Source organism: Kogia breviceps, chromosome 2 (assembly GCF_026419965.1).
Source record: "Kogia breviceps isolate mKogBre1 chromosome 2, mKogBre1 haplotype 1, whole genome shotgun sequence".
In the NCBI taxonomy this organism is placed as follows: Eukaryota; Metazoa; Chordata; class Mammalia; order Artiodactyla; family Physeteridae; genus Kogia; species Kogia breviceps.
In genome coordinates this window covers 180,979,552-181,005,757 of record NC_081311.1, presented here as the reverse complement: position 1 = coordinate 181,005,757, position 26,206 = coordinate 180,979,552, and the positions used below count along the sequence as shown (strand labels likewise).

General features: G+C 45.9%; 1 protein-coding gene across 1 annotated transcript in view; it reads left to right on the top strand.

The window, feature by feature from the left end:
- Positions 1-8,279: 8,279 nt before the first annotated feature.
- MARCHF4 (membrane associated ring-CH-type finger 4) overlaps positions 8,280-26,206 on the top strand; it is a 109,171-nt gene continuing 91,244 nt past the window's right edge. Inside the window, exons 1-2 of the mRNA XM_059052794.2 lie at positions 8,280-9,193; positions 10,163-10,872. Coding sequence (XP_058908777.1) covers positions 10,360-10,872 — 513 coding nt within the window. The 5' untranslated portion in view covers positions 8,280-9,193; positions 10,163-10,359. The remainder of the gene's footprint in view (positions 9,194-10,162; positions 10,873-26,206) is intronic.

Below are 26,206 nucleotides of genomic sequence, written 5' to 3'. Positions count from 1 at the left end.
TAAGTGCCTAACATTGCTGAAGAGATGAATGGATTAGTGCCAAGTAAGAAGGCGCTTGCTGCAAATTCCTTGCTTAGGGGAATGTTTGCAGTTCTGTTGGGCAAGATAACTCCTTATTAGCTGAAATAAAATTCTGTGCCTCCTTGAGAATTATCTTCTCTGAGCATTTTCATTGAGAGTGAGTCCTAGCTAGGGCTGGCAAGATTTGTGCAATTCACACATATTTGTGAAATTCAGGAACATTATCTCTTACTGACAGACTATAATGGCGGTAATAAACAGGGAAGCCTCTGTTCTAATAAACAAGTGATTATAGTTGACCCAAAATGTGTAAACATGAGGCTAATTAGCAAATCCTCTCATAGCTGTTCCCAGTTTGTAGACATGTTTGGGAATGTGGATAAGACCGGACACTCTGTGTTCTCATCCATAGGTATATAAATATGTGGGCAATAGCTGCCATCTTCTTGGTCAATCCATTTTTCTGGTTTTTTTTTGTGTGTGTGTGGTACGCGGACCTCTCACTGTTGTGGCCTCTCCCGTTGCGGAGCACAGGCTCCGGACGCGCAGGCTCAGCGGCCATCGCTCAGGGGCCCAGCCACTCCGCGGTATGTGGGATCTCCCGGACCGGGGCACGAACCCGTGTCCCCTGCATCGGCAGGCGGACTCTCAACCACTGCGCCACCAGGGAAGCCCCGAGAAAGTATTATATTTTTAAGTCAAGAAAATGGGGTCATTTTAGCATCTTGGTTACCAGTGTAATCCCTTTAAACTCAGGTTTCCTAGTAACCTTGGGAGACTATAATTTATTACACAATTGCCTTTAGATATAGGGACACTGGCCTTATTACCTGGGTTCTTTCCAAACTCAGATACAGAGACTGTCAACCCTTGAGATTTGAGAATGATGGGTGATGGAAGGCTGAAAGGGAAGGTGGTTTAGATTAATAAACAGTCTTAAACTAACAGATGGTCTTTACTGAAGCAAGAAAGAGGCCACACTGGGGTCAGTAACCCAAATGGAGATTCTGTCCTGCTTGCAAGTAGAAGGGCCATAGCTTGGAGCCTTTGTTCCAAAGTAGAGAGCATTTCCATTTATGCTTCCCTAGAGATGGGCTGCAAAATTATTTTCAATGAGCAGTAGCCACAATTAATTCCTTGGTCATGAGCAAAAAACCTGGATACCCTAACTATAAACATTTTTCTAAGAAATTCTCCTTTTTATTTTCTTAATTTTTTAAAATTGACATAGTAAGAAAAGGAAAGACAAGCATGGTTTTCTACTAATCTCTTTCTTCTTTTATTCCTCTAGTAATTGTCCTCATAAGGATTACATTTCTTTCTTAGATCCTCTTTCTCTCATCTTTTCAAGGCCATGACTTTATCTAAGAGGTCTTCATGGATAATGAGGTAGGGAGAAGCAGTATTGCCCAGTAGTTAAGGATACTGATTTGTGGTTCAGAAAGACTTGGTTTTGATCCCCACTTCACTACTGTTTCAGTCAGGAGAATCAGACATCTTGGTGATCACTGGTATTAGCCACATACCAGCTGTTTGATCTTGGGCAAGTTACCTAACTGTCTGAGCCTCAGTTCCCTCTTCTATAAAATAAGAAAAACTGTAGTATCTAACCCATAAGTTTGTTGTGCAGATTAAATAAGGTAAAGTCTATAAAATTTTTGGCACAGTGTCTGGCATATTGTAAGTGTTCAAGAAATGGTAGACCTCCAATCCACTCCCTACTCAGAAACCAGAGTGACCTTTTAAAAAATAGAAATCCATTACTTAATATGCTTCAGTGGTGTCCCAGCTCACTTAGAATTAAATTTCACCATTGTTACAGGACTCTACATGATATGATTCTTGTCCTCTTCTCCGATTTCATTTTCCATCATCCCTCCCCTCATTCGCTAGTCTCCAGTCACACTGGCCTTCTCTCTGTTCCCCTAACATGCTACATCATTTCCACCTGAAGCTCTCTGCTTGCTGACTTCTCTGATTGGAATATTCTACCACAGATCTTTACATCATTAGGTCCTTTTCACCTCTTTGGTCTAAATTCAGGAAGTCTTCCCTGTCCTCACCATCTATTTCCCTCCAGTCAATACACATGCTAGTGCGTCATTCCCTGTCACATTAACCTGTTTAGTTTTGTTATAGCACTTATCACCATATGAAATTACTTGTTTTATTTAGTTGCCTACTTATCTGTTTTCCACACTAGGATGTGGACATTATGAGAGCAAAACCTTCATCTGTCTTACTTCCTACTGAATTCCTGTCACCAGGAATGGTCCAGACACCAGGGGTAAATGCACAAATATCTTCTCAGCACCTTTTCCATATCACTGTGTTGCCTCTTTCTGATATTGATTTGGAACTTGCTCTTTACTCACTCCTGTCTGGAGAAGAATATCAACTCAGAGCAGGGGAACGGCCAGCCCTGCTCATGTGATGGCTGATGGTGGGAGGGTGAGGTCCTGGCTCTGAGCTTTGTCTTCTAAGCCAGTATTCTCCACAGTGGAACTCAAGAGGAACTAGACAAAAAGGCATATCCCAAGTGACATACTAGACATACTAAGTTAGAATCTCTGGAAATGAGAATCAATTAATTAATTGATTAAGTTGAATATTTAATTAATTACCCAGGAAATCTGCACTTTAAACAACCTCCCAAGCTAAACTTTAAAGCACACTAAGGCTTGAGAGGAACTCTCCTAGGTCTTAAGTTCAGCCCACAAATTAAGCACACCAAAGTACTTCTTTTTCCTGGTGATCTCTCACATGTACACTTGCATTGTCCTGTGAATGATCAAACTCTTCATCTGAGGTCACAGTAGAGTGCCTTGGGGCACAGAAACACAGGCACAGTGACCGATGTTCTCAGTGCCCTATGTATGAGTTACCAATTGCTGTGTAACAAATTACTCCAAAACTTAATGTGTTTCTTACATTTGGGGACACTTTTCTGCTCACTAGAAACTCCTTGAGAGGAATAGGGTAAAGTGACATGAGTCAGGAGCAGAAATAGGAGAGGAAATTAAAATCCATTTTGAATCTTTCCTTATTAGTGTCTCAGTGAAAGTTTGGATAAGGAGACTGGGATATTGGTTAAGATGGGGCTGTAATATTGCTCTAGATTCTTACAGTCCACAAATGAAAGAGGTCTATAGCTTGCAGTAACAGTGACTATGCTGATGGTGAGGGTGGTCATAATTCATTTGGCAAATATGTATTGAGCACCTACTACATGCCATCACTGACCTAGGCACATGGGATCAAAATGGACCAAAACCAAAAAACCAAAGCTAAACAAAGCAAAAAACCCCTGCCCCACGGAGCTTAAATTCTAGAAGAGGAAATGGAAGGACATGATGCTAGCATGTCACTCCCTGTTTGAAGCATTTCCTTCTCATGAGTTCTTGGTCATGAGAGATTTAGTCTCCACCAAGTCCCCAGGTTCAATGAGAGATTCCCCAAACTTTATCGTTCCCAAGGCTTGAAGGTGATGATTGACTCAAAATGCTTACATGCAGAGAAATGGACTCTGGTTGAGAGGCAGATGTCTCTTTATATGTGTTGGGAGTGAGGGTCGTGATAACGTACAGAGGGCTTAAAACAACTACATTTATCTCACAGTTCCATAGGTCAGAAATCCAGGCACAGCTTAGCTGGGTCCTCTGGCTCAGGTTCTTTCATGAGACCGCAAACAAGATGTCAGCCAAGCTCAAGGCTCAACTGGGGAAGGATTTGATTCCAAGCCCACTCATGTGATTGTTGGCAATCAGTTCCTTGTGGGCTGTTGGACTAAGGGCCTTGGTTCCTTGCTGGCTGTTGGCTGGAGGCCATCTGTCCTCAGTTCCTTGCCACATGGGCCTCTCCATAGTGCAGCTCACAACACAGCATCTGATTTCCACCAGAGCGAGCAGGTGAGAAGAGCCAGAGAGAGAATGAGAGCAAGATGGAAGTCACAGTCGTTCATAACCTGATCTCTGCAGTGACATCCCATCACTTTGACTGTATTCTATTTATTAGAAACAAGTCACTAAGTCCAGCCCACACTCCAAAGGAGGCATTTACACAAGGGCATGAATACCAGAAGGTGGGGAGCATTAGAACCCCTTTTAGAAGCTGCCTACCACACCTTAGCCTGAGTTTTGAACTATTTTTGACATGGGACACAGTATGACAGACAGATAATAACTGTGTGGGAATTCTGTGTGGCACCTGGGGATTTAATTTAAAAGGCAGAGTTCCAGCATAAGAAGAGCATACACTTTAGGTTGAGAGAGGCCTCTGTTAGAATCTCAGCTTTGGTGTTCACCAACTGTATTTAACTTTAGACTTAATTTCTCCTAGCCTTGCTTTTCTCATCCAAAAAATGTGGAAAATACCTACCACTTAAGGAGTTTTGAGGATCAAAAAAATCACTCGGGCAAGGTGCTTGTTAAAATGCAGATTCTCACGTTGCTCCCTAAGAAATTCATATTCAGTAGACTTGGGGTGGCACATAAGAATTGCTATTTTTAATAAGTACATAGGCAAAAGGTGTATGGCTCAGTGTATGGTAGCTATTAGTAATCTGCTTGACAACAGTAATTCTGCAAGTATTCCTGAGGAACTATTTGCTTAAAGAGAGTGAACTGTGAATTAGTGGAAAGCAAACTGTATTAAGGATTAGAAGATGTATAAGTTCTAGCCCTTGTCTGACAATTACTTTGCTATGGAATCTTAGGCATAGAGTCACCTAATCTTTCTGGACTTCTCTTTTCCCCCCAGCCTCTGTAAAATGCCTTCTACCCTGAGTACTCTCTGTCTAGGAAAAGAAACAATAGCTACTAGATGGGATCCGTTTAGGGCTCCCCTGGTTGGTGAAACAAGTGCAATGGCCTCCATAATAAGTCTTTTTTGAAACTCCGCATCTCCTAATATTTCTTCCTGAAGACTATTCCTTGGAGCCTCTGATTCTTCTACTCTTCTAATTCATATGACCCCAGCATCTTTGTATGTAATGAATTATATCTGAAAACAACCTCATTTAAAAGAATAAATCCATTAAGGAGCTGAGAACTTTCTGGCGTGAAATGAAAAATATTGATTGCTTCTCTCACCTGTTAGCAGTGAAATCCCATCCGGTTAATTAACCTGCTCAGAGATAAAGTTTATTTCTGCCATTCACCTTCAGCTCCAAATCTTTAAAACTATTAAAACAAGTACCTGGTCAATGAATAAATCTTCTCCCAGAGTAGTTCAGCGCCTTCTGTAATCTGGTTTCAGCCTACCTTTCTGACCTTACTTCCAGCTACCTACCTTCAAGCACCTTCCACTCCAGACAAATGGAAGAACTAAAGTATTCAGCATTCCCATTGCCAGAAATATACTTCCCTCCTCTGAATGCTACATATTAATTCAGTTCAAATGTCACTTCTTTTTATTTTATTTTTTGGCTGCGTTGGGTCTTTGCTGCTGCGCGCAGGCTTTCTCTAGTTGCGGTGAGCGGCAACTACTCTTCGTTACGGTGCGCAGGCTTCTCATTGTGGTGGCTTCTCTTGTTGTGGAGCACCGGCTCTAGGCGCGAGGGCTTCAGTAGTTGTGGCGCACAGGCTCAGTAGTTGTGGCTCGTGGGATCTAGAGCGCAGGCTCAGTAGTTGTGGCGGATGGGCTTAGTTGCTCCGCGGCATGTGGAATCTTCCCGGAGCAGGGATCAAACCCGTGTCCCCTGCATTGGCTGGCAGGCAGACTCTTAACCACTGTGCCACCCGGGAAGTCCCAAATGTCACTTCTTAAAAAAGGCTCTCTTGGGGCTCTGGCATCTCCACCTCCTCCCACCTTTCCTAATTGCTGCCAAGGTGTAAGCATTAATTACCTCCTTATTCTAAACACTCCAAAACTTTTACTACCTTTGTAGCATTTATTATTTTATAACTTATATTATGATTGTGTACATATTTATAGTACTAGACCCTACAGGATGCAATTCCAACCAATTCGTTTTTGTGTTCCCCACATCTTCCAATACAACTCCTTGTCTATGATTGGGGTTTAGTAAATATTTTTTGAATGCTTAAATGGAGACCCATTGATCTCTGACTTTTATTCTTGGGGGGCTCCCAACAACTGTTTTATTGTCAAGATAAGAAGAATCCAATTCAGTGAGGCCCTTTTCAAGATTTACATTATATTCAAAAGAAATTTCAAGCTTTCCAGGTTTTTTGAAGACAGTCCTGTTGTTGCTTCCCATCCTTAGCAACTTTCTATTTCTAGAAATCTTTTTGCTCTCAGTGGAAGGGTTGGAAAAAAAATAGTCTTCTTATGGATATCACCCCTTTCAGTGACTCTGAATACAAGCTTCATATGGCTTTTCTATCTCCTGCCCCAATTTACTTGCATGACACACTTGGAACTAGTATTTTATTGGCATAAAAGCCTGAAACTCAATTTTAGGTAAAGCAGATATTCAGTCACGTATGAGAGCATTCACATGTGTGTGTCTAAGATGAAGAGGAGAAATACAGTAGCTTCATTGAAATAAAAAGGCCATTCATTCATTCAGTGTTCATTTTCTTGATCATCCGCCAGACTTTAGGTGCTATATTATGTGCTGATGATTCAAATATAAATACTGATTCTTGCCTTCAAGGAGCTCTGAGTCATGTAAAGGAAGATGAATATATGATGAGATCATTATTCTAGAGTGTAATTCACACAGTGTCCTCAGCAAGCACAGGGTAACGTGGAGCGCAGAGAATTTTCTTTGAGAGCAAATGGACCTTTTTTAAGCAAAGAAAAACATTTTGCAGCACAGTGGTCATAGTCATAACAATAAGATACATATTATTTTGTAGTTATTGACAGTACCACCATCCTTTTCCAACCACTCACCTTGGGCCAGGTGTCAGCATCCATGGTGGGTGCTGAGGCATGATTCAAACAAGCAACCACCCTGGGTTAACCAAGACCCACACTTAAGTCCTTACTCCTTAGATCTTTTAGGAATGAATCATTGAAGGAGATGGCAGCAAAGGGGTAGTGTTCTTATGATTCATAGGGCTGAACTTCATGCCAATGATATTTTGGAGCAGAGATTTTTGCATGCTACTCTGTCTATGGCTCCAACATTTTTAAAGGAGTGTAGATGACTCATTGGGATAGCTTATCCAAGTCTATGACCTTGGAGGTGTGTGTGTGTGGGGGGGTGTTGGGGGAGCAGTTATGAGAAAAGGCAAGAAAGAAATCCTAAGTTTTAAATGACCAAAGTCTACAGCTGCAGGTACTGAGTATTTGTACAGACCACTTTAAATTTTCTTTTTCTTCACATTTAGGGACACTTTTCTTATTCACTAGCAACTCACTGAGAAGGATGGAGTAGGATGACATGAGTCAGAAGTAGAAATAAGAGAGGAAATTAACATCCATTTCAAATTACCTCTTATCAGTGGCTCAGTGAAAGTCTCAAATAGAGGGGAGCTTGGAGATATTGGTTAAGATGAGCCTGTAATATTGCTCTGGATTCTTATGACTACAATTGAAAGAGGTCTATGGCTTGGAGTAATGATGATTTTGGTGATGGTGATCATAGTCGATTCAAAAAATATGTATTAAGTACCTGCCACATGCTATCTCTGACCTAGGCACATAAGATTTAAATAGACCAAAAAAAAAAAAAATTCCCGTCCTTTGGAGTTTAAATTCTAGAAGAATCTGGCAAAAATGTGTTAGCGTTCCTCTCCCTGTTAGAAAGATTTTCTTCTCCTGAGTTCCTAGTCATGAGGGACTTCGTCTTCATCAAGTTCCAGCATCAGTGCAAGAGTCCCAAAAATGTATCTCTTTCAAAGCTCGCAGACTGATATCTGCTGAAAATGTTTATATGAGCAGGGGAACAGACTCTGGTTGAGACGTAGACGTCTCTGTGCATGTGCGTTGAGGGGGGCCGTGAAAGTGTACAGAGGGAAGAAATTCTACAGCGGTACCGTCCACACGGAGCTTCTCCAGCGGGGGGAAATGCACGAGTTAGTACACGAATGCTCCTCTCTACCCCGCTTGCCCTTCTCGCTCTTTCACCACTTTGCTCCCTCCTTCTCCTTCCTTCGCTTTCGCTTGGTCCCTCCCCATCTCCTTGCCTCGAGCAGTCTTTCCCCCCTCCTGTCTCTCCCTCTCCCTCTCGCCTCTTTCCCTCCTCGATCCCTCCCCGGCGTCTGCGTCAGGCCCCCCACTTGCGTGACGCTCAGGGTCTGGGTGGGAGCTGTCCACTCGCCCGGAGTGCTGAATGCACGGCGGCGGCGGCGGAGGTAGCTGAGAGCCTTCTCTGCTCCAGGAACCCTGTTTCCAGACCTCGGACGGTCAGCCCTCCGCCTGCCACCTCCCTTCCAGCACCACCCCTTTGGGAACTGAGCCGGGGGGGGTGGGCAGCAGTCGCGGCGGGCGGGTGCTGAGCAACGGCGGAAGACGAGACAACACCTGGCATCAGCCTGGAATCTGATTTGCTTCCTCTCGCCTTTTATAAGAGATATATTTATATATGGTTTTGGGGGCTCGCGAGCACCAAGCCGGAGCCGAGTGCTGGCTGCCTCCCACCTCGGCCACGCCGCTTCCCCCCTCCCCACCCTCAGCGGGCACCGCAAACAAGCCTCACCTCGCCGCTTCTAGGAAGAGAGGTAGCGACAGCGAGCCCGGCCAGCCAGACGCGGCGGAGAGGAGGGCGGGGCGGGGGGCCGAGAGCCGACCGAGGCCGCCCTCGGGAGCGGCAGCGGAGGCAGAGCTGCCCTGAAGACCCGACAGCCGCCCTCCTCCGCCCCCACCCACCCAGCGGCGCTCTTCTCTGATTATCTGAGAAGCGAATGAGTCTTATTCCACTAGTGTGATTTCGTTTTCTATTTCCCCTACCGCTCCCGCCGGAGCCGCCCCGCCCCTGCGCCTGCCTCGCCTCCGGTTGCATGGCAGCGCTGCCCGGGCGCGGGGGCTTAGGGCCGGCCCCCCGGGAAGGGGGAGGAGGAGGAGGAGGATCATGAGGCCGGCAGCCTTGGCCGCGTCGGACGGCGAGCAGCAGCCAGAGGACGAGCCGGAGCAGCCCCCGCCCCGGAGACACCCGCACGCCGACAAGCGGTCGCCGCCGCAGCAGCATCGGCGGCCTCGGGCGGACCCGGAGTCAGAGGAGGAGGGCGACAGCGGCCCCGAGGAGGCCCCCGAGGAGAAGGCGAGGCCACCCACCCGCCCGGACCTGCCCTTACCCCGGCCCTTGCCCCTCGCCCAAAGGGACATTTGATGGAGCCAAGGGAAGGGGGCCGAGCATTTACAGACTGCCGCAGGGGCGGGCGGGGGGCTGAGACCATGTAATTACCCCCTTCCTCTAGTCCCCTCCCACAAGCCCCTAATCTCTACCCCGCTCTCTGCCTCCCACCCCCAAACACACACCCTTCTTCTAGCCAGGATCTTAAAGCTCAGGAAGAAGGTGGCCCTGCAAGGGTTAAACGGTCTTCTCTGTTTTTCCCTTTCTTCCCCCCGCCCCCCCCCCCCCCCGCAGTCCCTGATTTTCCCACCTCTGTTCTCCTAATTGGCTTTCCCCTCTTCTGTGCAGCCCTTTGGCTGCAAAGGCAAAGCACAAGCCCCTTGCCCAGTTGCACCTGAATCCCTTCCCTACCCCCCACCCCTCTCTTAAAAGTAACTCTGGTGCTTCTGGGGGTTAATTGCCCCTGTTTTCTGCCCAGGAGAATTAAAAGTTCTCCCAACCTCCTCTCTTCCCCACCTTACCTCCCTCACCCCCTCACCACCGACCTCCCGATACCTGAGGAAAACTATCTTTTCTCTCTAGCACATGCAGTCTTCAATTCTTCACGGAGCTAGCTTGCCCTAAGCCCAGCTCAGTCCACTCCAAATTTTATTGATAACCTTCCCCCACCCTTTTATATGAAAGAAAAGATTTCCCACTGCCTAAGCATTTGAGAAAAACCCAATAAGCCTCTCCTGGGGAACTTTCTAACAATTAGACCTTGATCTCAAGGCCCTGACAGCCTGTCCTCAACATTTTTTTGTTTGTTTGTTTCTACCCCCCTGCCCCTACCTGTGCCACCAGGTCACTAGCAAAAAGGAGACACTTTGAGCAAAGCTTAAGGTTGGGCTAGACGTGGAGGGGCAAGAAAATTTTTGCTGTTGTTGGGCTTTCCAGGTAGAGTTCAGAAGCAGTGCCTGACAGTCGACAGTCCTGGGGGCAATTTATTTGCTACTTGGAAGGGAGGTGAGAGGAGCCGGTGAGAACGAAGCCTCCCCCCATCAACACAGATACACTGTGGACCCCCTCAAACGATCCCATCCTCTGCAAAGACTCCGCCTGCCCCTACCGGTCTCTCTGCTTCCACCGGGCACATGCTGATGCCCCAGAGTGGGCTGCCCTGGTGGTGGTGGTGGTACTGCTGTGCCTGGTACCGCTGTGGACTGTGCTCCCCAGCCCCCCAGATGCTGCGCCACCAGGGTCTCCTCAAGTGCCGCTGCCGCATGCTCTTCAATGACCTGAAGGTTCTCCTCCTGCGGCGCCCCCCTCCAGCGCCCCTGCCCATGCACGGCGAGCCCCAGCCCCCCGGCGTGGCAGCCAGCAACACCCTTCCGGCTCTGGGTGCCGGGGGGCGGGCAGGCTGGAGGGGGCCTCGAGAAGGCGTGGGCAGGGAGACCCCTCCCCTGCCACCTCTGCCACCTTTGCCATCTTCAGTGGAAGATGACTGGGGTGGCCCAGCCGCAGAGCCACCTGCCTCGCTGCTCAGCAGTGCCTCTTCTGATGACTTCTGTAAGGGGAAGGCTGAGGATCGCTACTCGCTGGGCAGCAGCCTGGATAGTGGCATGAGAACCCCGCTCTGTCGCATCTGCTTCCAGGGGCCGGAACAGGTGAGACCCTTTTTCCCTTTTCCTGCTTCCTTCTGGCATATCCAGGTCTTGCAGGTTGCTACGCGCCTCCTTGCCCCCGGGGACCACTGTGCTGTTTCTAGTGTGAGGACTGTATGTTTTAAGGGCTCCTCAATGATGTCTCATGGGGCTACGTTTGCCCAAGAGGTGTCTGGGGCCTGGTGGAGCCTGTTTGGTGGCTCGGTTGTACCCCACTTTTGCATTTTCCTTCCAATGCTCAATTGCAATATGTTCAATTCCATCCAAAAATTCCATAAGCATCCTCAGAGTAGAAGGTTCAGAAGCTGGAAGGGGTGAAATGAAGAAACTTGGTGGTACATTCATGCTTGTTGCCGAGATAGCTTTGTATCTGATTTGTTGTTAGTGACATTTGTCCAGCCCATCTTCAGTTCCAGTTTCAGACTTCTTCCCTCTCTGAGAGTGTGTGGAGGTCTTGTCCTCAGCAAGCCTATGCCTGTTTGATACTTCACTTTGATACTAACCCCTCCCATATTATATTGACATCCTCAGCAGTCACCGAGGAGGAAATGGAGAGGGATTGTAAGTTCATGAAGACTATCCAGTTTGCTATGACACTTCTTGGCAGACTCAAATGTTTCTAGGTTGAAAGCAGGTAGGTAAGTAGGGCGAGAGTGAATGTTAGGGATATGGAGAAGGAAGTAGGGAGTCTTGTCACAACTATGTCCCTTCTCAGCCCTGAAGTGCGCAAACTTAGAAAGTCCCTTAAACTCTCCCCAGCCAGGAGAGGAGATGCTGAGCACCTTATGGACCAGAGTCTTTCCAAGGCCAAGGGTTCTCCCTATACCACATTCATTCAGATTTTCACAGACATACTCACCCCCCACCCCCTCTAGCTCCACTTTCATTCTAGTTTCTGCAGTGCTGGATAGTATGTGCACATTCTTCTAGAATCATGAATTGTGGCAACACTTTCCGCAGAATCCCAGATCAGAAAGGTTCACCTGAAGATCTGATCTAGTTAGTGATGCTGGTGAAAGAACATTCAGTTGCCCCCTGGGCGGGGTTACGTGGTCACATCAGCCACTTCTTCACTAGTTTCCCAGAAGTGGGCTAAGACTTCTCGGTGCTCCTTGGACAAGTGATGGTGTAGCAGGATGCCATGCTGGTACTCCTGAGTGGCTCTGGTTCCTGTTGAAGGCTTTCTCTGTGAGAGTCAGGCTTCGCTGACATTTTCATTCATTTTGTCTTTGCCCAGAATGGGCAGGGCACTTCAGGGACAGACGATGACTGGGACCATGACCCGGGCATTATGAGAGGAGGTGATGTTGATCTCAGTGTGAATAAATGTCTCTGAGAGGCTGAGGGCTGGGTTCCTCCTTCTTGTGACTAGGATTGCCTGAAGTCCCAACTGGACTGCGGCCCAGAGCCAAGGACTCTTGTTAGGCAAGGAAGCCAGGGGTGCCTGCACTGTGCCCCTCTTCCAGTGCTGGACCTCCAGCACAGACACAAGGAGGGGTGGCAGGGCTGAGAACAAGAATTGTGCTTCACTTTAGGATGCTTCCGGTCAGCTTCTGCCCCAATCAGAAGCCCCATCTTCTCAAAAAAAAAAAAAAAAAAAAAAAGGACTTACTTAGCTTCCTAACTTCTTAAGCTATTTCTTTCTTCTTCCATGTGCCCTGGTTCAGGATGTCACAGGGGCCACTGGGAGTGTGGCTTCTGGCAAGAACACCCTTGTCTCTAGAATACAGCAGGACTTGGAGCCTGTTCTGGATGATATTTACCTGTTGTGTGAACTTCTTCAGATTTCTTTATACCCTTGAGCCCCTTTTCCAACTTCTGTGATTTAGAGGAACCTTTTTCTATTCCCCTCATTTGCTTATAAATGTGTTGAGAGGATCCGGAAGATAATGAACCTGAAAACGACTTGAAAGTGATTAGTATATAATGGCATGCATTTTGCTCATGGAAAAATCAGTATTTTGCTAAATAAAAGGAAAAAAAGGATTATTAGGAATATTGTGAGATACCCTCACGTGATACGGGGTCTGGTTGGAGGTTAGCAGCTTTCCTCTCTTGTTTGTTATTTTTACAATGTGTCATAAATAAAGCATGGAATAAAAAAAAAGCTAACACCAATAAAGGAATGGGCTCTGTTATTATGTGGGAGGGATAGGGGGTCATGTTGATACCAAGACTGGATCAAATCAAGCGCTCCCTGCATATGATTATTATGCTTTGGGGGTTTGCTTTATTTGCACAGCAGCCAGGAGATTTTAATGGGATTAAGAGTGACATGTGTTAGATGTGAACACATTTTCCCACTTTTTGCTTGTGTTTCTTCACAGGATTTCAATGAGGAAGGGAGACAAAGAGGAAGAGGTGGGGAAAACTCTCTAGAGAAGGAAGAGAGGGAGAGAGACAGTCAGACACAGAAAGTGGAAAGCTGAGATTTCAGTATTTTGTTTTCTGTTCAAGGAGGGAGCTGTCCAGCAATTGTCCACACGTGGCCCTGAATGGAGTGCAGGTAGTCTGCAGTCTCAGTAGCTGAATGTCTTGGTCTTTTCTCTGCCCAGACAAAGGGACTGAACAGCTCCCCGGTCTTTTGCCACTGCTCCAGGGGCTAAAAGGCTGCCAAAACTGAAAATGTGCTCTCTTCCTGCCAGTGGCTTGAAATGTATGTGGTGAGGGGCAGGAAACTGAAAGGCCCAGCTAGTTCCATATTTGCACATATCTATAAAGGACTTACTACTTATTCATTCACACATACATTTATTTAGCAAATGTTTGTTGGGTACCTACAGCGTGCCAGATGTTGTTTCAGACCCTGAGTGTCCAGGAGTGAACAAAACAGATGAGGTCTCTGCTCTCCTGAACCTAAAGTTCTAGTGAAGATGCAGAAATAAGCAAGTAAACTAATAGACAAATAAAGTGATTTCAGATGGTGTTGAGTGCTGTGATAAAGGCAAAACAGGAAAATGAGTTAGACGAGAATGAAAGGGAGGGCTTGGGAGCTACATCACACAGAGTGATCGGGAACAGCCTCCCTAAGAATGTACCATCTGAGCTGACACCTAAGTGATGAGAACGACCCAACGCTGCATACATAGGTCTAGAGGAAGAGTTTTCCAGGTGGAGGAGACCCAAGTGTGAACAAGCTTAGCATGTTTGAGAAATAGAAAAGATAAGAGGAGGGAGAGGGATGGGTGTGAACAAATGCTTTGAGGACCAACTTGGCTCCATGCTGGACAGCCGACTGAGTAGCCACTCTCCTCCCCTCAGCCAGTCATTCAGGTGGGACAGGGGTCAGTCAATCAAGGATCTGCGAGAGGGTGGGACAAGAGCCTGGTTGGCAACTCTTCACTCGCCATTTCTCCTTGAAGCTCCACTAGTTCATGTCAAGGGACCATGTGCCCTGGTGGGTAAGCTGAGGTCTCCGAAGGCAGATGGCTCCAGTTTGAGGGCTGAACAATTTGCACAACTTCTCTGTGCCTCGGATTTCTCATTTGAAAACTGGGATAATAATGATAATCCCCCAATTCATAAGGTTATTCTGAGCATCAGATCAGTCAACACAATTAGAGCCATGCTGTCACAGTGTTTGCAGTTGTTATTTCAGAGGCAAGAGACAGTGCCCCTCCCACGCACCTTGTTTAACAGGAAAAAGTGTGCCCCAGCTCCCAGTCTGGCAGGAGGGCTGCTGTGACGTGGTCTGTCTGTGGTAGTAGATTGCTTCTTGCCCCCTCACAATGCTCTAGACAGAGTGCTGTTCTTCTGTTTCCATCATCAAAAGTCTATATTAAGTGCCTACCTATGTGGGCTGCTCTGCTGAGCAGGGTCTGGAGACACAGGGCAGATGTGGCCCTGCCCCCTCAGGGAGTTTCACAATCTAACCCAGACATCACAGAGGCTTAGAGAGATCAAGGACACACAGACAGTGAGTCGCAGGTGAATTACAGTAATATCGGGGACGAGAAAGAGATGCACGCTTAAAAGCGGCCAGTGTGTGGGGTGCCTATTCAGAGACACAAGTGGATGGATTTGCTACCTTTTCCCCAATTAGTCAGAGAAGGTTTCTCTCCTGCTGCTGCAGACCAAGTGAGAAGAAATAGACTTAGGCTGAGCTTAGACAGCTGGAAGCGGAAGAGATGTGAGACACACGGATACCTAACAAAGAGGTGAAACCACCCCCCAGGCTGGGTCAGCTGTGGAGCCCCTGGAGTGGGTACAAAGATGGAATCTACCATGGCGGTGTAGTGATGGGGCATCTGTTTTGGACCTAATGAAAAGCAGGAAATGAGTCTGGAAGAGATTAACAATCTTGGTCTGCCTCCCTTATTCTTCCTAGGGTTCATTTCCCTGAAGCTCTGAGTTCAGAAGGGGCAAGAGTAGTGTGGAATATTTTAGCCAGTGTTTTGGGATCTCAGAAAATAAGAGAAGGGCTTTGCAGGGCTCAAGGGAACCTGGAGACCCCAAAATGCAAGGAGAACCCTGGGAATGGAGATCAAGCAGAGCATTTTAGGAGAAACTCAAATGGTATATTATTTTTCTTAGAAATATGGTTCAATTTTACATTTCTTTCTGTGATGAATTAACTAATCTCTGTATCCACAAAGAATAGACCCATCCCTAACATTTATGGACCCCAGGTCAAGAGTACGGATGGAGGCTCACATATCATAGACCAAGATATTTAAAAGTAATAAATCCAGCTAACAAACTGTTAAACAAAGTGCATTTTATCCTTCTATCCTGACAAATATACCTTCAAAATAACCTGGAAGACAGAGTTGAATTTAAAACTGTTAGAGTCCTCTGAATTCTGTACTAGCCAAATGGGGATGTCTGGCCCTTGGTCAACAGGCCACTCTGATCTGATTCTCTTTCCACTGCTGGCTCCATCCTGCACCATAATAAGCCTTGGACATACATGTGTGGGCACACTCACTGGCTTGTCCAGGCTCTATCTATACCACCTCCAAAGAGCTTCCCCTTGGCCCTCTCCCTTTGATTCTGAACAAAGAGAACCATGAAGGCTTGGGGAGCAGGCTCAAGGCTGAATAGGCAGGCATTCCAGGGCTCCAGGTAACTGAAGCATGTTCTAGAAGGAGGATGTGGGTCCTTGACCCTGTAGGCGCCTCACCCTATGGGAAGCATGCAGCTGACGAAGGTCCAGAGTGGAGCCTTCTATAGTAAGGGGCCCTCTTGCCTGGGTCTAAGGGAGGTACGGCGAAGGGACTGTAAGACCCCTGGAAGCGATGACTTGGTTGTGTTTGCTCATCAATCCAGTTCCTGGCACTTGTTTCATGCTCTATAATTATTTGTTGAATGAATGAGCCTTTAGAGCTCACCCAGTGGGCAGCCCCACAGGTAGGGGAACTGGGGAGAAGAGACTGCAATGGAGAAGAATATTCACTGGCGTCAAATGCTGACCGTGCGTTGTGCGCAAGAAGGGGCAGACCTGTTCTGTGGAATCACAAAGGGTAGTGCCTTGGCCAGTGATGGAATCTCCGGGGAAGCCAACTTCGGTTTTGATATCAGAAAGAACCTTCTATCAGAGCTGTCCCAAGATAGTATAGGCTGCCTTAGAAAGAGGGCTCAAGTGGGCAACTGGAACTAGTGACCCTCAAGATCCCCTTTGAGCTTGAGACTTGGGGTTCGTTATGAGATTTCTTGGGGTCCAGAGAGATTTTTAATCTAAGCACAGAGAGATGGGTCTGCATCCCTTCCAATTCAAGGGGTCATCTAGTCCCAGAATATTTTTCCCGTGTATATGATACATGGCATGGAAAAATGCATCTTCAGCAAAGATCACAAAGAATATTCTCTGTCCTGTGTTTATAGAAATCCTAAGTTGTTGGCAAGCGCATGATTGCTGCAGTCCTGAATTTACACCATGCCCATACAATAGGAGAGCAAGCATTTCATGAATGGCAGGGAACAGATACCATCATGGACCTAGGATGCAAAACCATCCCAGGAAAGGGGAAGCACACTTGCCACGCCTTCCCCAAAGTCATGAGTGAGCTATTTTCATTTTCCCATCTGAGATTTTTTTTCCCGCTGTAGTTTTTCAGGTGCTACATCTGCTAGTCCTGGTCTTATTTAAACTGGAAAGTCCAAGGACCACTTCCTTAGGGTTCTCACCAGTGCTCTAATACTTTATTGGGAGATGATGTAAGGATGTTCAAACCTCACCATTGGATCCCTGGCTACTTTGCATATTTAGCTATCTATTCTTTACATGCACGCGCATACATGTGAATAAAGTGTTGAGTGAAGCTGTCTGTCATTCACAGACAGAATTAGGGACTGGAGGAGGGGAGACATCTGGTGTCTTGACAGTGGTGGAGTGATTCTCACCTCAACTGTCTGTAGATCCTCTGCACGGTGTTCACTTTGGAGTAATCCTTCTTCACTTACCAGACTGCATCTGTTTGTGGTGGTTGGCTAATTGATTGGGTGTGGCTTCTAGCTGAGGTCCCCATACAGAGAATTACGTAATAAAGCCAGTAGAGCAGGAGTGAAATATGCATTTCAAAAGAGCCTGGAAGAAGAAAGGAGAGATACTGGGAATCAACCTCTCTCTCCTCTCTCTCTCTCTCTCTGCTCTTTTTTCCAGCTGGTACGTTGGAGAAGCCCAGTTGTGGTTTGTGAGTTGGGGGAGGGTGTAGGTTTGACGGGGAGGGGATACTCAAAGGAGTGTGGGAATGAGCTAGCTGCTTCTTGTTTGATGAGAAGGAAGCCAAGTTGGAAGTGAGCCCGGATGTGAAGGAGCTGGCAAGTGAATACTGTGCAGGCTGAACTGTATACCATCCCCCTCTCAAGAAGTATCATATGTAAGATAGAGTCACTTAGACTCGGTGAGTATTACATATAGTACACATTTGATACCTCCCTCTGTGTATGTTAAAAGTCAAAATGGGAGGCACATGGGAATGACCGACACATGACAAAATAGGTGAAATTGAATAAGTTATAATTTGAGTTCTAGGTAGATGCAAACTGTCCGCAAAGAAGGGGATCTGAGAATAGAAGCTCTCTCCAGCTCTGTGATCCAAGGCCACAAAGGGGACACACAAGTCCCAGTCTTGCACCCAGAGCCATTCTCATTGCTCAGATGAGAATATCTCCAGGGCCTGTGCTCAGAGGTGTTGAGGAAAACAGATCAAATTCGTTTCCTTCTTTATTGAAAGGTTACTCTGGATGTGGTTGAAGAGAATCAACAACAATTTCTCCGGAAGAAGCCTCTTGAAACCACCCTGGTGGCTAGCATAGGGCTCTGCATACAGTAGGGATTCAGTATTTGTTGATCCTTTCCCCTCCATCCTGGTACATGTTCATTGCAGACTGATAGAGTTATCTTTGGTTCCTAGTGTACACGTAGCAGAAGGCATATTTGTTTGTGTGTACATGGGCACATATGTGTATGTATGTGTCTATATAAATTAAAATGCCAAGCAAGGGGGATATGGACAATCCCTTGAGATACCTTTCACCCCATCCAACCTCCTTTTCTGATTCTATAATGACAAGTAGCAATGATTCCTGTTCTCGTAATCACAGTGATCATTAATCCTGGCTTGCGACCACTTGACCAGGAGCAGATCTTTTCTCGTACAATTTCAGAAGGATGGGAAGAACATGGGATTTCAAGTCAGAAAGACATGGATTTAAATCACAATTTGGGCCCTTCCCAGCTGGGTGATCTTGTGTGACTTATTTAACCTCCCTGCACCTAGATTTCATTGTTTGTGAAACAGGAATGAAATACTGAACTTGAACGCTTGTCATAAGGAGTGGGCGGGATTAAAGTTCGAGGCACACAGCAGCTGTTCATTAAATGGGAACAATATTTATCCCATTCTGTTCGTGTAGCTCAGAGACCTGGAGTGGGGCCCCCAGATTACACTGCTGCCTTTTCTACCCCACTCTCTCACTACAACCTTAAAAAATCAGTTACTCTCATTAAGGCTGTGCTTTGACCACAGTAAACCCCAGCTGTTTTGTGGCTGACCGTCAGGGATGCACGTTTAGACCCAGTGTCCCTGTTTGGCTGACTTTCTGTCTTTCATTGCTTGGCTCTGCTGAACCTCTGTCCTCTCCTGCCTGGGTCCCTCACTCCTAACATATCTGTCTTTACCATCTCCATCACCACCGTGTCCCTGACACATCTTTGTTAAGCAACACTCTTTGCTTGGCAGGAACTGTGCAGAAAGACACTTTTCTGGACTTTGAGTCCCTAGAGGCCAGGAGCAGGCCATGCACACGGAGGAGCATGTTGAGGAAGTAGCAGCGGAAAAACCTGCTCAACATGTGACAGCGAGGTGTTTGCATTCAGGGTCACGCCTCGACTAGTGTTTCTGAAAGCTGGGATAGGACGGATACCCCAGACAGACACGATGTTAAATAACATAGACCCTCAAGTGAGAATGTAGTTCTCTTCTCATTTTGCTCTCATGCTTTATGATTATGTCCGGGAGAAAATCTCCTTGAAGAGATCATATGTCTTTAACATCCTTCTAACGCTTGTCAATCTCTTCTGCAAACAAAGAGAGAAGGCACCAGGCTCAGAGCCTTTGGACATATAGCAATATCTAGCTAGAATCTGTTAAACTTGTTTTGCTTGCATCTGTTTGTGTCTATTCTTTTTTATTAACAGACTTTATTTTTTAAAGCAATTTCATGTTCATAGAAAAACTGAGTGAGTTCCCATTTACTCACTCTCACCCCTCCTCCCTACTTCACCCGCCATCAACATCCTGCATCAGATTGGTGCTTCTTTTCCAATTGACGAACCAATGCTGACACACTGTTATTACCTAAAGTCCATAATTTACATTGCAGTTTGCTCTTGGTGTTGTACATTCTAAGGGCTTTGACAAAAGCATGATGACATGTATCCACCATCATAGTATCACACAGAGTAGTTTCACTGCCCGAAAAATCCCCTGTGCCCCACCCATTCATCCCTCTTCTCCCACCCCTGAGCTCCTGAAATACAGTCTGGCCTTTTCCAGAATGTCATATCGTTGAAATCATGCAGTATGCAGCCTTTCTAGATTGGCTTCCTTCATTTAGTGGTACGCATTTACCACTTTTCATGGCTTGATAGTACGTTCCTTTTCAGTGCTGAATAATGTTCTATTATATTAGCACAACTTGTCTCTTCTTTTTATGGTTAATGATACCGGTGTTTCACTTACGGTAGTGACAAAAAGTCTCCTTTAGAAATTTACTGAAGTAAAAATATGAGACATTTACAGAAAAATGTTACGTATGAAGAAAACAATAGTATGAATATGTCGAACAGTGTAAGTGACTGAAGTTTGGATAACACTGACCTGGGCTGCACACATTACAATAGTTCTGAGACATCTGTGGGCACCAAGAAGTGCGTCAGGAAGGGGAAAATGCAGAGCCCTGGGCCAGGGTGGTGCCCTGGAATCTGCATTTCTAACCATTAGCTTTGACAATTCCGAAGTAGGTGACTACTTCACAGTAATATTGTTTATTAGGCAGCAGTTTGAGGAGGAAGCCAAATAGGAAGGAGAAGTGCTTCCACCAGACCTGAGGTTCCCAGACATATAAGAAACAGAGGTGTGGGCACTGGTAGAGGGGAAGGCGGTAATTGGGTGGGCACAGGACCATGTGACTAAGAAGGAAGGGCCATGTGTCACTCAGGGCAGAGGCAGGAAGGGATGCCTCTTGCATCCCTCTCCATCCCTGCCTCCGCGATCTGAGAGCTACAGGTTCCACATGGGACAGCCACAAGGTGGAAAAGTCTAACCACCGTGGGACTGTGACATGAGGGAGAAATGCAAACTTTGATTGTGTTAAGACATTGCCCGGCTAATGTCAATTTCCCTGATGAATACCACCATCAATTCCCACTCCTGAATTATGTTCAGAAGGTATTCTTGAGAGAAGTCCAATCAATGGCCTCTCTGGGGAAGCCCCAGGGTCCCAGAGTAAGGCAACAGATGGTGCACAGCTCGCTTCCTCACAGCTCACTGAATACAAACAATGAAGTGCTTCAGCTCTGGAATGGTGCATCACACTTGCCTGCAACTTGGCTGGATCTAGAAACGTGGCTCTGCCTAACGGCAGCAGGGGTGGGAAGTGTCATCCTCCTAGGTACCTGGAAAGAGAGGAAATTCACATGTGGGTGAGCTCTAGAAGTCTCCCCCTCCACTGTATTAGTACCTCCCTCTTAGAGTTGCTGTGGGATTTAAATGAGATAACACATGCCAAACATTTAGAACACTGCTGACCCACAGTAAGCATGCAATAAATAGTAGTAGTTATTGTTATTATATAAGGAAGAGGTTGTACTCAGGAATATCCAAGTCCCTTCTAATTCTGTTGTCCCCTTTTATGCCTTATCAGGTGGAGGAGCAGTACCTGGGGTTTGTATAAATCCAGTTTCTCTTTCCACCAGAAGAAATCTCCCTAGAAGAACGCCCTTAGCACTAGGCCTTAAAGACTGAACCAGGGAAAGAATTTGGAAAACAGGAAATGAAGCCTTTTCCAGACATAGGAACAATGGAAGCAAAAAATCAGAGATGTTTTTGGAGAAAATTAGCATGCATGGTGGATAAGAATATGGGGCTTTCAGAGCCAAGCAGAACCGTGTTCAAATCCCAGTGTTGCTGTGCAGTAGATGTGTGACCTTGGGCAAGTCACTTACAGACTCGAAATCTTAATTTCTTCCACTGTAGAATGGGAACGCTAATAATAGTACTTGTCTTAGAGGTACTATTGTGAGGCTCAAATGATATAATGCATGCAAAACTCTTGGCAAAGAATAGAGTACCAACACACAATAAATTCTCAAAGATGCAGTGAACATTAGCTCTTGATGTTATCTGCTCTACCAACTCTCAGTGGTCTTCTCCAAACTTTCTTTGAGAACCTCTGCCTTGATGTGTGTATGACTGTGGGCTGCTGACCTCAGGAGGAGCTTCCAGAATATCACAGGGGTAGATGAAAGGAAATATATCTAAGCATTGCCAGTATAGTAAATAAAAATTATCTCACAGATATACATACAATTTTTCAAATGTATGTGGAAGGCATCATGATGAGCAAAATCAAAAGCATCCTTCACTTTAATGCAGCTTCTTGTCAATAAATATATTCTCAATGAGCAGATACTCAAAGTACAACTATAGTCATTTGAGAGTTTGTGAAACTCTTTTAGCATTAGAAGGGATTCAAATTAAGGGACGTTCTACAAAACAACCAGCCAAAATGTCAAGGTCATGAAAGATGAAGAATCAAGGGGGAACTGTCCTAGATTGGAGGCGTCCAAAGAGATATGATAACTAAATACAATGCGTGATTTGGATTGGCTTCTGGACCAGAGGAAGGGCATTAGTGAGACAGTTGGTGACATTCAAATAAGGTGCATAGATTACTTAATAGTATTGTATCAATGCTAAGTTCCTTGTTTCGGGCATTGTATTATGGCTCTATAAGATGTTAACCTTTGGAAAAGTAAGGTGAAGCGTTTATGGGAAGCTATGTTTATAAGTTTTTAAATGAATCTTAAATTATTTCAAAATCAAAAGTTAAAAACTAAAAATAATTTAAATGGGGGGTAGTTTCTCATACTTGGAAAAGTTGGGAAAAAAAGAGTACAGAAAAAAGAAAAAAGTATAGCAAAAAGAGCATGGGTTTGGTGGTTAGAAAAATTGGGTTAGAATCCAGGCTCTAGCACTTAGCAGCTACAAGCAACTTTGGGCAAATCAATTCAATCCCCTGAGCTTCTATGTCTTCTTTCTGCAACATGGAGCCAATAAAAGAAATGCATCCTAGAATTATTGTGAGAATCTGAGGAGACAACACCTACCATAGTACGCGAAGGGGACTCCAGATAAACATTCATTCTCTTTCTGGTCTCTCTTTACCCCTCTGTCTGAAGAGGATGATAGATATTCCTCACACATTTCCCCAGCTATAAGTACTGTGTGCTAAGTGCTCTGAGATTGACAGGGTGACACCTGAGCAGTGAAAAGTATTGAGTGGGCAGGAATGTTTTCCCAGCACGGGATCTTAAGCGTATAAACAGAGTTCATAATCATCAGCATAAATAGCATTGGCCATTATGCAGTGTTCCTTAACACTGCTTAACTTGACATCCCAAAAGGAGCATTTTGGCATTCTGAGTGAGCGTGGGCTGTATATTTGATTCATCCTGTGGCGATCCCTCAAGGAGCCACAGACTTCAGGCTCCATGAAGCAGTGTGCTACTTTAGAAAGAAAGCTGAGGTTTTCCAGTGCTGAGGTGCTGAGTTCTCCAATGTGTTGAGAAAGCAACTGCCCAAACCAGACCAGCTGCAGATGAATGAGGGCAGGTGGGAGTGGGAGTGAAGAGATGTCCACTGCTGTTGTGTGTGTGAGTCTGTGGGTGAGAGCGAGCGAGTGGGTACGTGTCTGCACGTGGACTGAAACTATTTAACACAGAAGAAAAAGGTGCTTGAGGGGGTTGGTCCGTTAGGCTGTTCCTGCCTTTCGGTCATCTTTGTTCCAGGGAGCGCACACGGGGTCTGGTCCTTGCAAAGTCAGTACTGACATTCTATACAATAATCGCTTGTTTCTTACTCCTGACATCCATTAAGTGTTTGTGTGCAAAAAAAAAAAAAAATCAGTTTGAGGCTTTTGGAGATGTATGTGATATGATTTCAAAAGTTCTACGCCTCCTCCTTCCCAAAACACATAGAGAGAGGTTCCTCATGATTTAAATAAATTTTCATCATTTCTACGAATGCAATGCAGGTTTAAAAAAAGTGTTTATCTGACATGATGGCTGGAATTTGCTTCACAATAATCCAGTGACTAGAGGTGAAACAAGCTGGTCATGAGTTGATAGATGCTGAAGTTGGGTGATTGGGTACATGCTTTCTTCGACTATTCTCTCTATTTTTATGTCTGTTTGAAATTTTTTGGCATAGAAAGGTATGGCCTATTGTCTGGTTAATTAAATGTTATGAAAAGACAGTTATTGGGCTTCCCTGGTGACACAGTGGTTGAGAGTCCGCCTGCCGATGCAGGGGACGCAGGTTCGTGCCCCGGTCCGGGAGGATCCCACATGCCACGGAGCGGCTGGGCCCGTGAGCCGTGGCCGCTGAGCCTGCGCGTCCGGAGCCTGTGCTCCACAACGGGAGAGGCCACAGCAGTGAGATGCCCGTATACAAAAAAAAAAAACAAAAAAAAAACCAGACAGTTATTAAACAGCTTTTACAAAAGGGGAGGTGGAGCTAGCTGAGGGCGGACAAAATAGCTTGGGGCACAATGTTGCTGAGGACCAGAGCCAAAGACAGGACCAGAGTGCATCCCGGTGGGCACTTCATCAGTCTTGCTCAAAGAGGGGAATGAATTTGATGACCTCTTAAGGGATGTTCCGTCCCCAAAGGTCATGATTTAAAGATGAAATTGTCCTGTTGTCCATTTCTTTTCTGGTTCACCTGGTTTGGTGGCAGCAAAAGGATCAGGGTGACCGTTCACTCAACAGACGTCGAGTGAACACAGCCAGTGCCAGGCCCTGGGAATGTGGAGATAAGATGGGGAGCTCAGAGCCCAGTGCAAGAGCCCAGCATGCTAAGCAGCAACCATAAGGTGACACTATGACGAGTGCCTTGGACCAGGGTTGCATTCGTTGTGCTGAAGGACCTCACAGGAGGGGTGCCTACTAATGTCTGGGAAAGCTAGAGAACGATTGCCAGAGAAGCTAATCCTTGAGGGGCCGTATAGGGGGAGTTTTCCAGGTGGAAGTGCGTGTAAGGTAAGGCCATCCGAGATCTACCCTCACTCTCCTCATCGGGAACATTTTCCACTCAGCCTAATCCTCTCTGCCTTTCACTGCTTTTCTAATCACCCTTCAGCTCTAAGACCCAGAATCGCTCTCCTCAGAGAGCTGGGTGGATTAAAGTGTGGGCTCCGTGCAGACAGGGGAGGGGTGCATTAGCTCCTCTCTAGGAGCTATTCCGCTCAGTGCCAGCCTTTCTGGGTTTGGTCCTACTGGACTTTCTGTAATTGCAGCCTAGTGGTCTGACTGTTCTTGGGGGCCACCTACCTGGTAATAGTAACTCCACAAAAACTCTCTTAGTTGATTGAATTGAGTTTGTCTCCGAAAGCTTCACTTGTGGGTCCAGAAGCTTCCTTACCCTCCAATGCATGCAGAGGTACTCGATCATATTCTTTTGGTAGGGAGGAAAGAGCAAACTTTATTTTCCTAATTTTTAGAGGTAAGAAACCAGGTTCTACAGAACTGGATGGAAGGGAAAATGCTAAGATGGGAAATACCAGGAGGAAGATATTTGCCCCTCACAGGAGGAAGACATTTCCTTCTCCACCCTTTTACCAGCTACAAAAATATTCATTCATTCACTTCCTAACAGATGAACGTATTGTAGTAAAGTGGTAATTTATCAGGATGTTTGGAGAATGAAAGAGATTAGGGAGGGAAAATGGGGAGGAATGGGACACATTTGTGGTTAATTTAATTTTCCAGTGAATTGGGGGATAACCTTATAATTTATATTTCAACTTTTATTTCTGACAATCTTTATAAAACATAAGTCCACTTTGCAGTGTATTTGAACACCACCCCAAATTCCCTTTATATTGAAGTGTTGTTGCTTAAAGTTAGGTTCTGTTACAGAAGGCAAAGGAGGGACTTCCCTGGTGGTCCAGTGATTAAGAATCTGCCTTGCAATGCAGGGAATGCCAGTTTGATCCCTGGTCAGGGAACTAAGATCCCACATGCCGCGGGGCAACTGAGCCCACATGCCACAGCTAGAGAGAAGCCCACGTGCCACAACTAGAGAGAAACCTGCACCCTGCAATGAGGAGCCCGTGCGCTGCCACGAAAGATCCCATGTGCCACAACTTAGCCAAAAAATAAATTTAAAAAAAAAAAAAAGGAGGCAAAGGAATGTCTTTTTAGCTTCACAGACCACAGGATATCTTGTAAAAATCAGTAGGTGGATTTTATTGAAACTGTGATATCAACTTCTATCTTTCTCCCACAAGAGTGGTGTAAAATTTCCCGTTCATTCATTCAGCACATATTTATTGAGCAGCTGCTTTCTGCCAGAACTGTGCTGAGGATAGACCACAGCTCCTGTCTCCTAGGAGCTTTGCTGTCTTGTAACTGCAGATGGGGCCATTATAATGCTGGATGTAAAGGACTAAGAATTGTGCAAATTGTGCTCTGGGTGCACAGACTTGAGGGTCAGGGAGGGCTTCTCACAAGAGCAGATAGCTATGAGGGCCGTGAAGTTGACCCAGATGAGAGAGTGGAAGGACATTCCAGGCAGAAGGAGAAGCTTTTCCAAAAGCCCAGCTTGCTTCA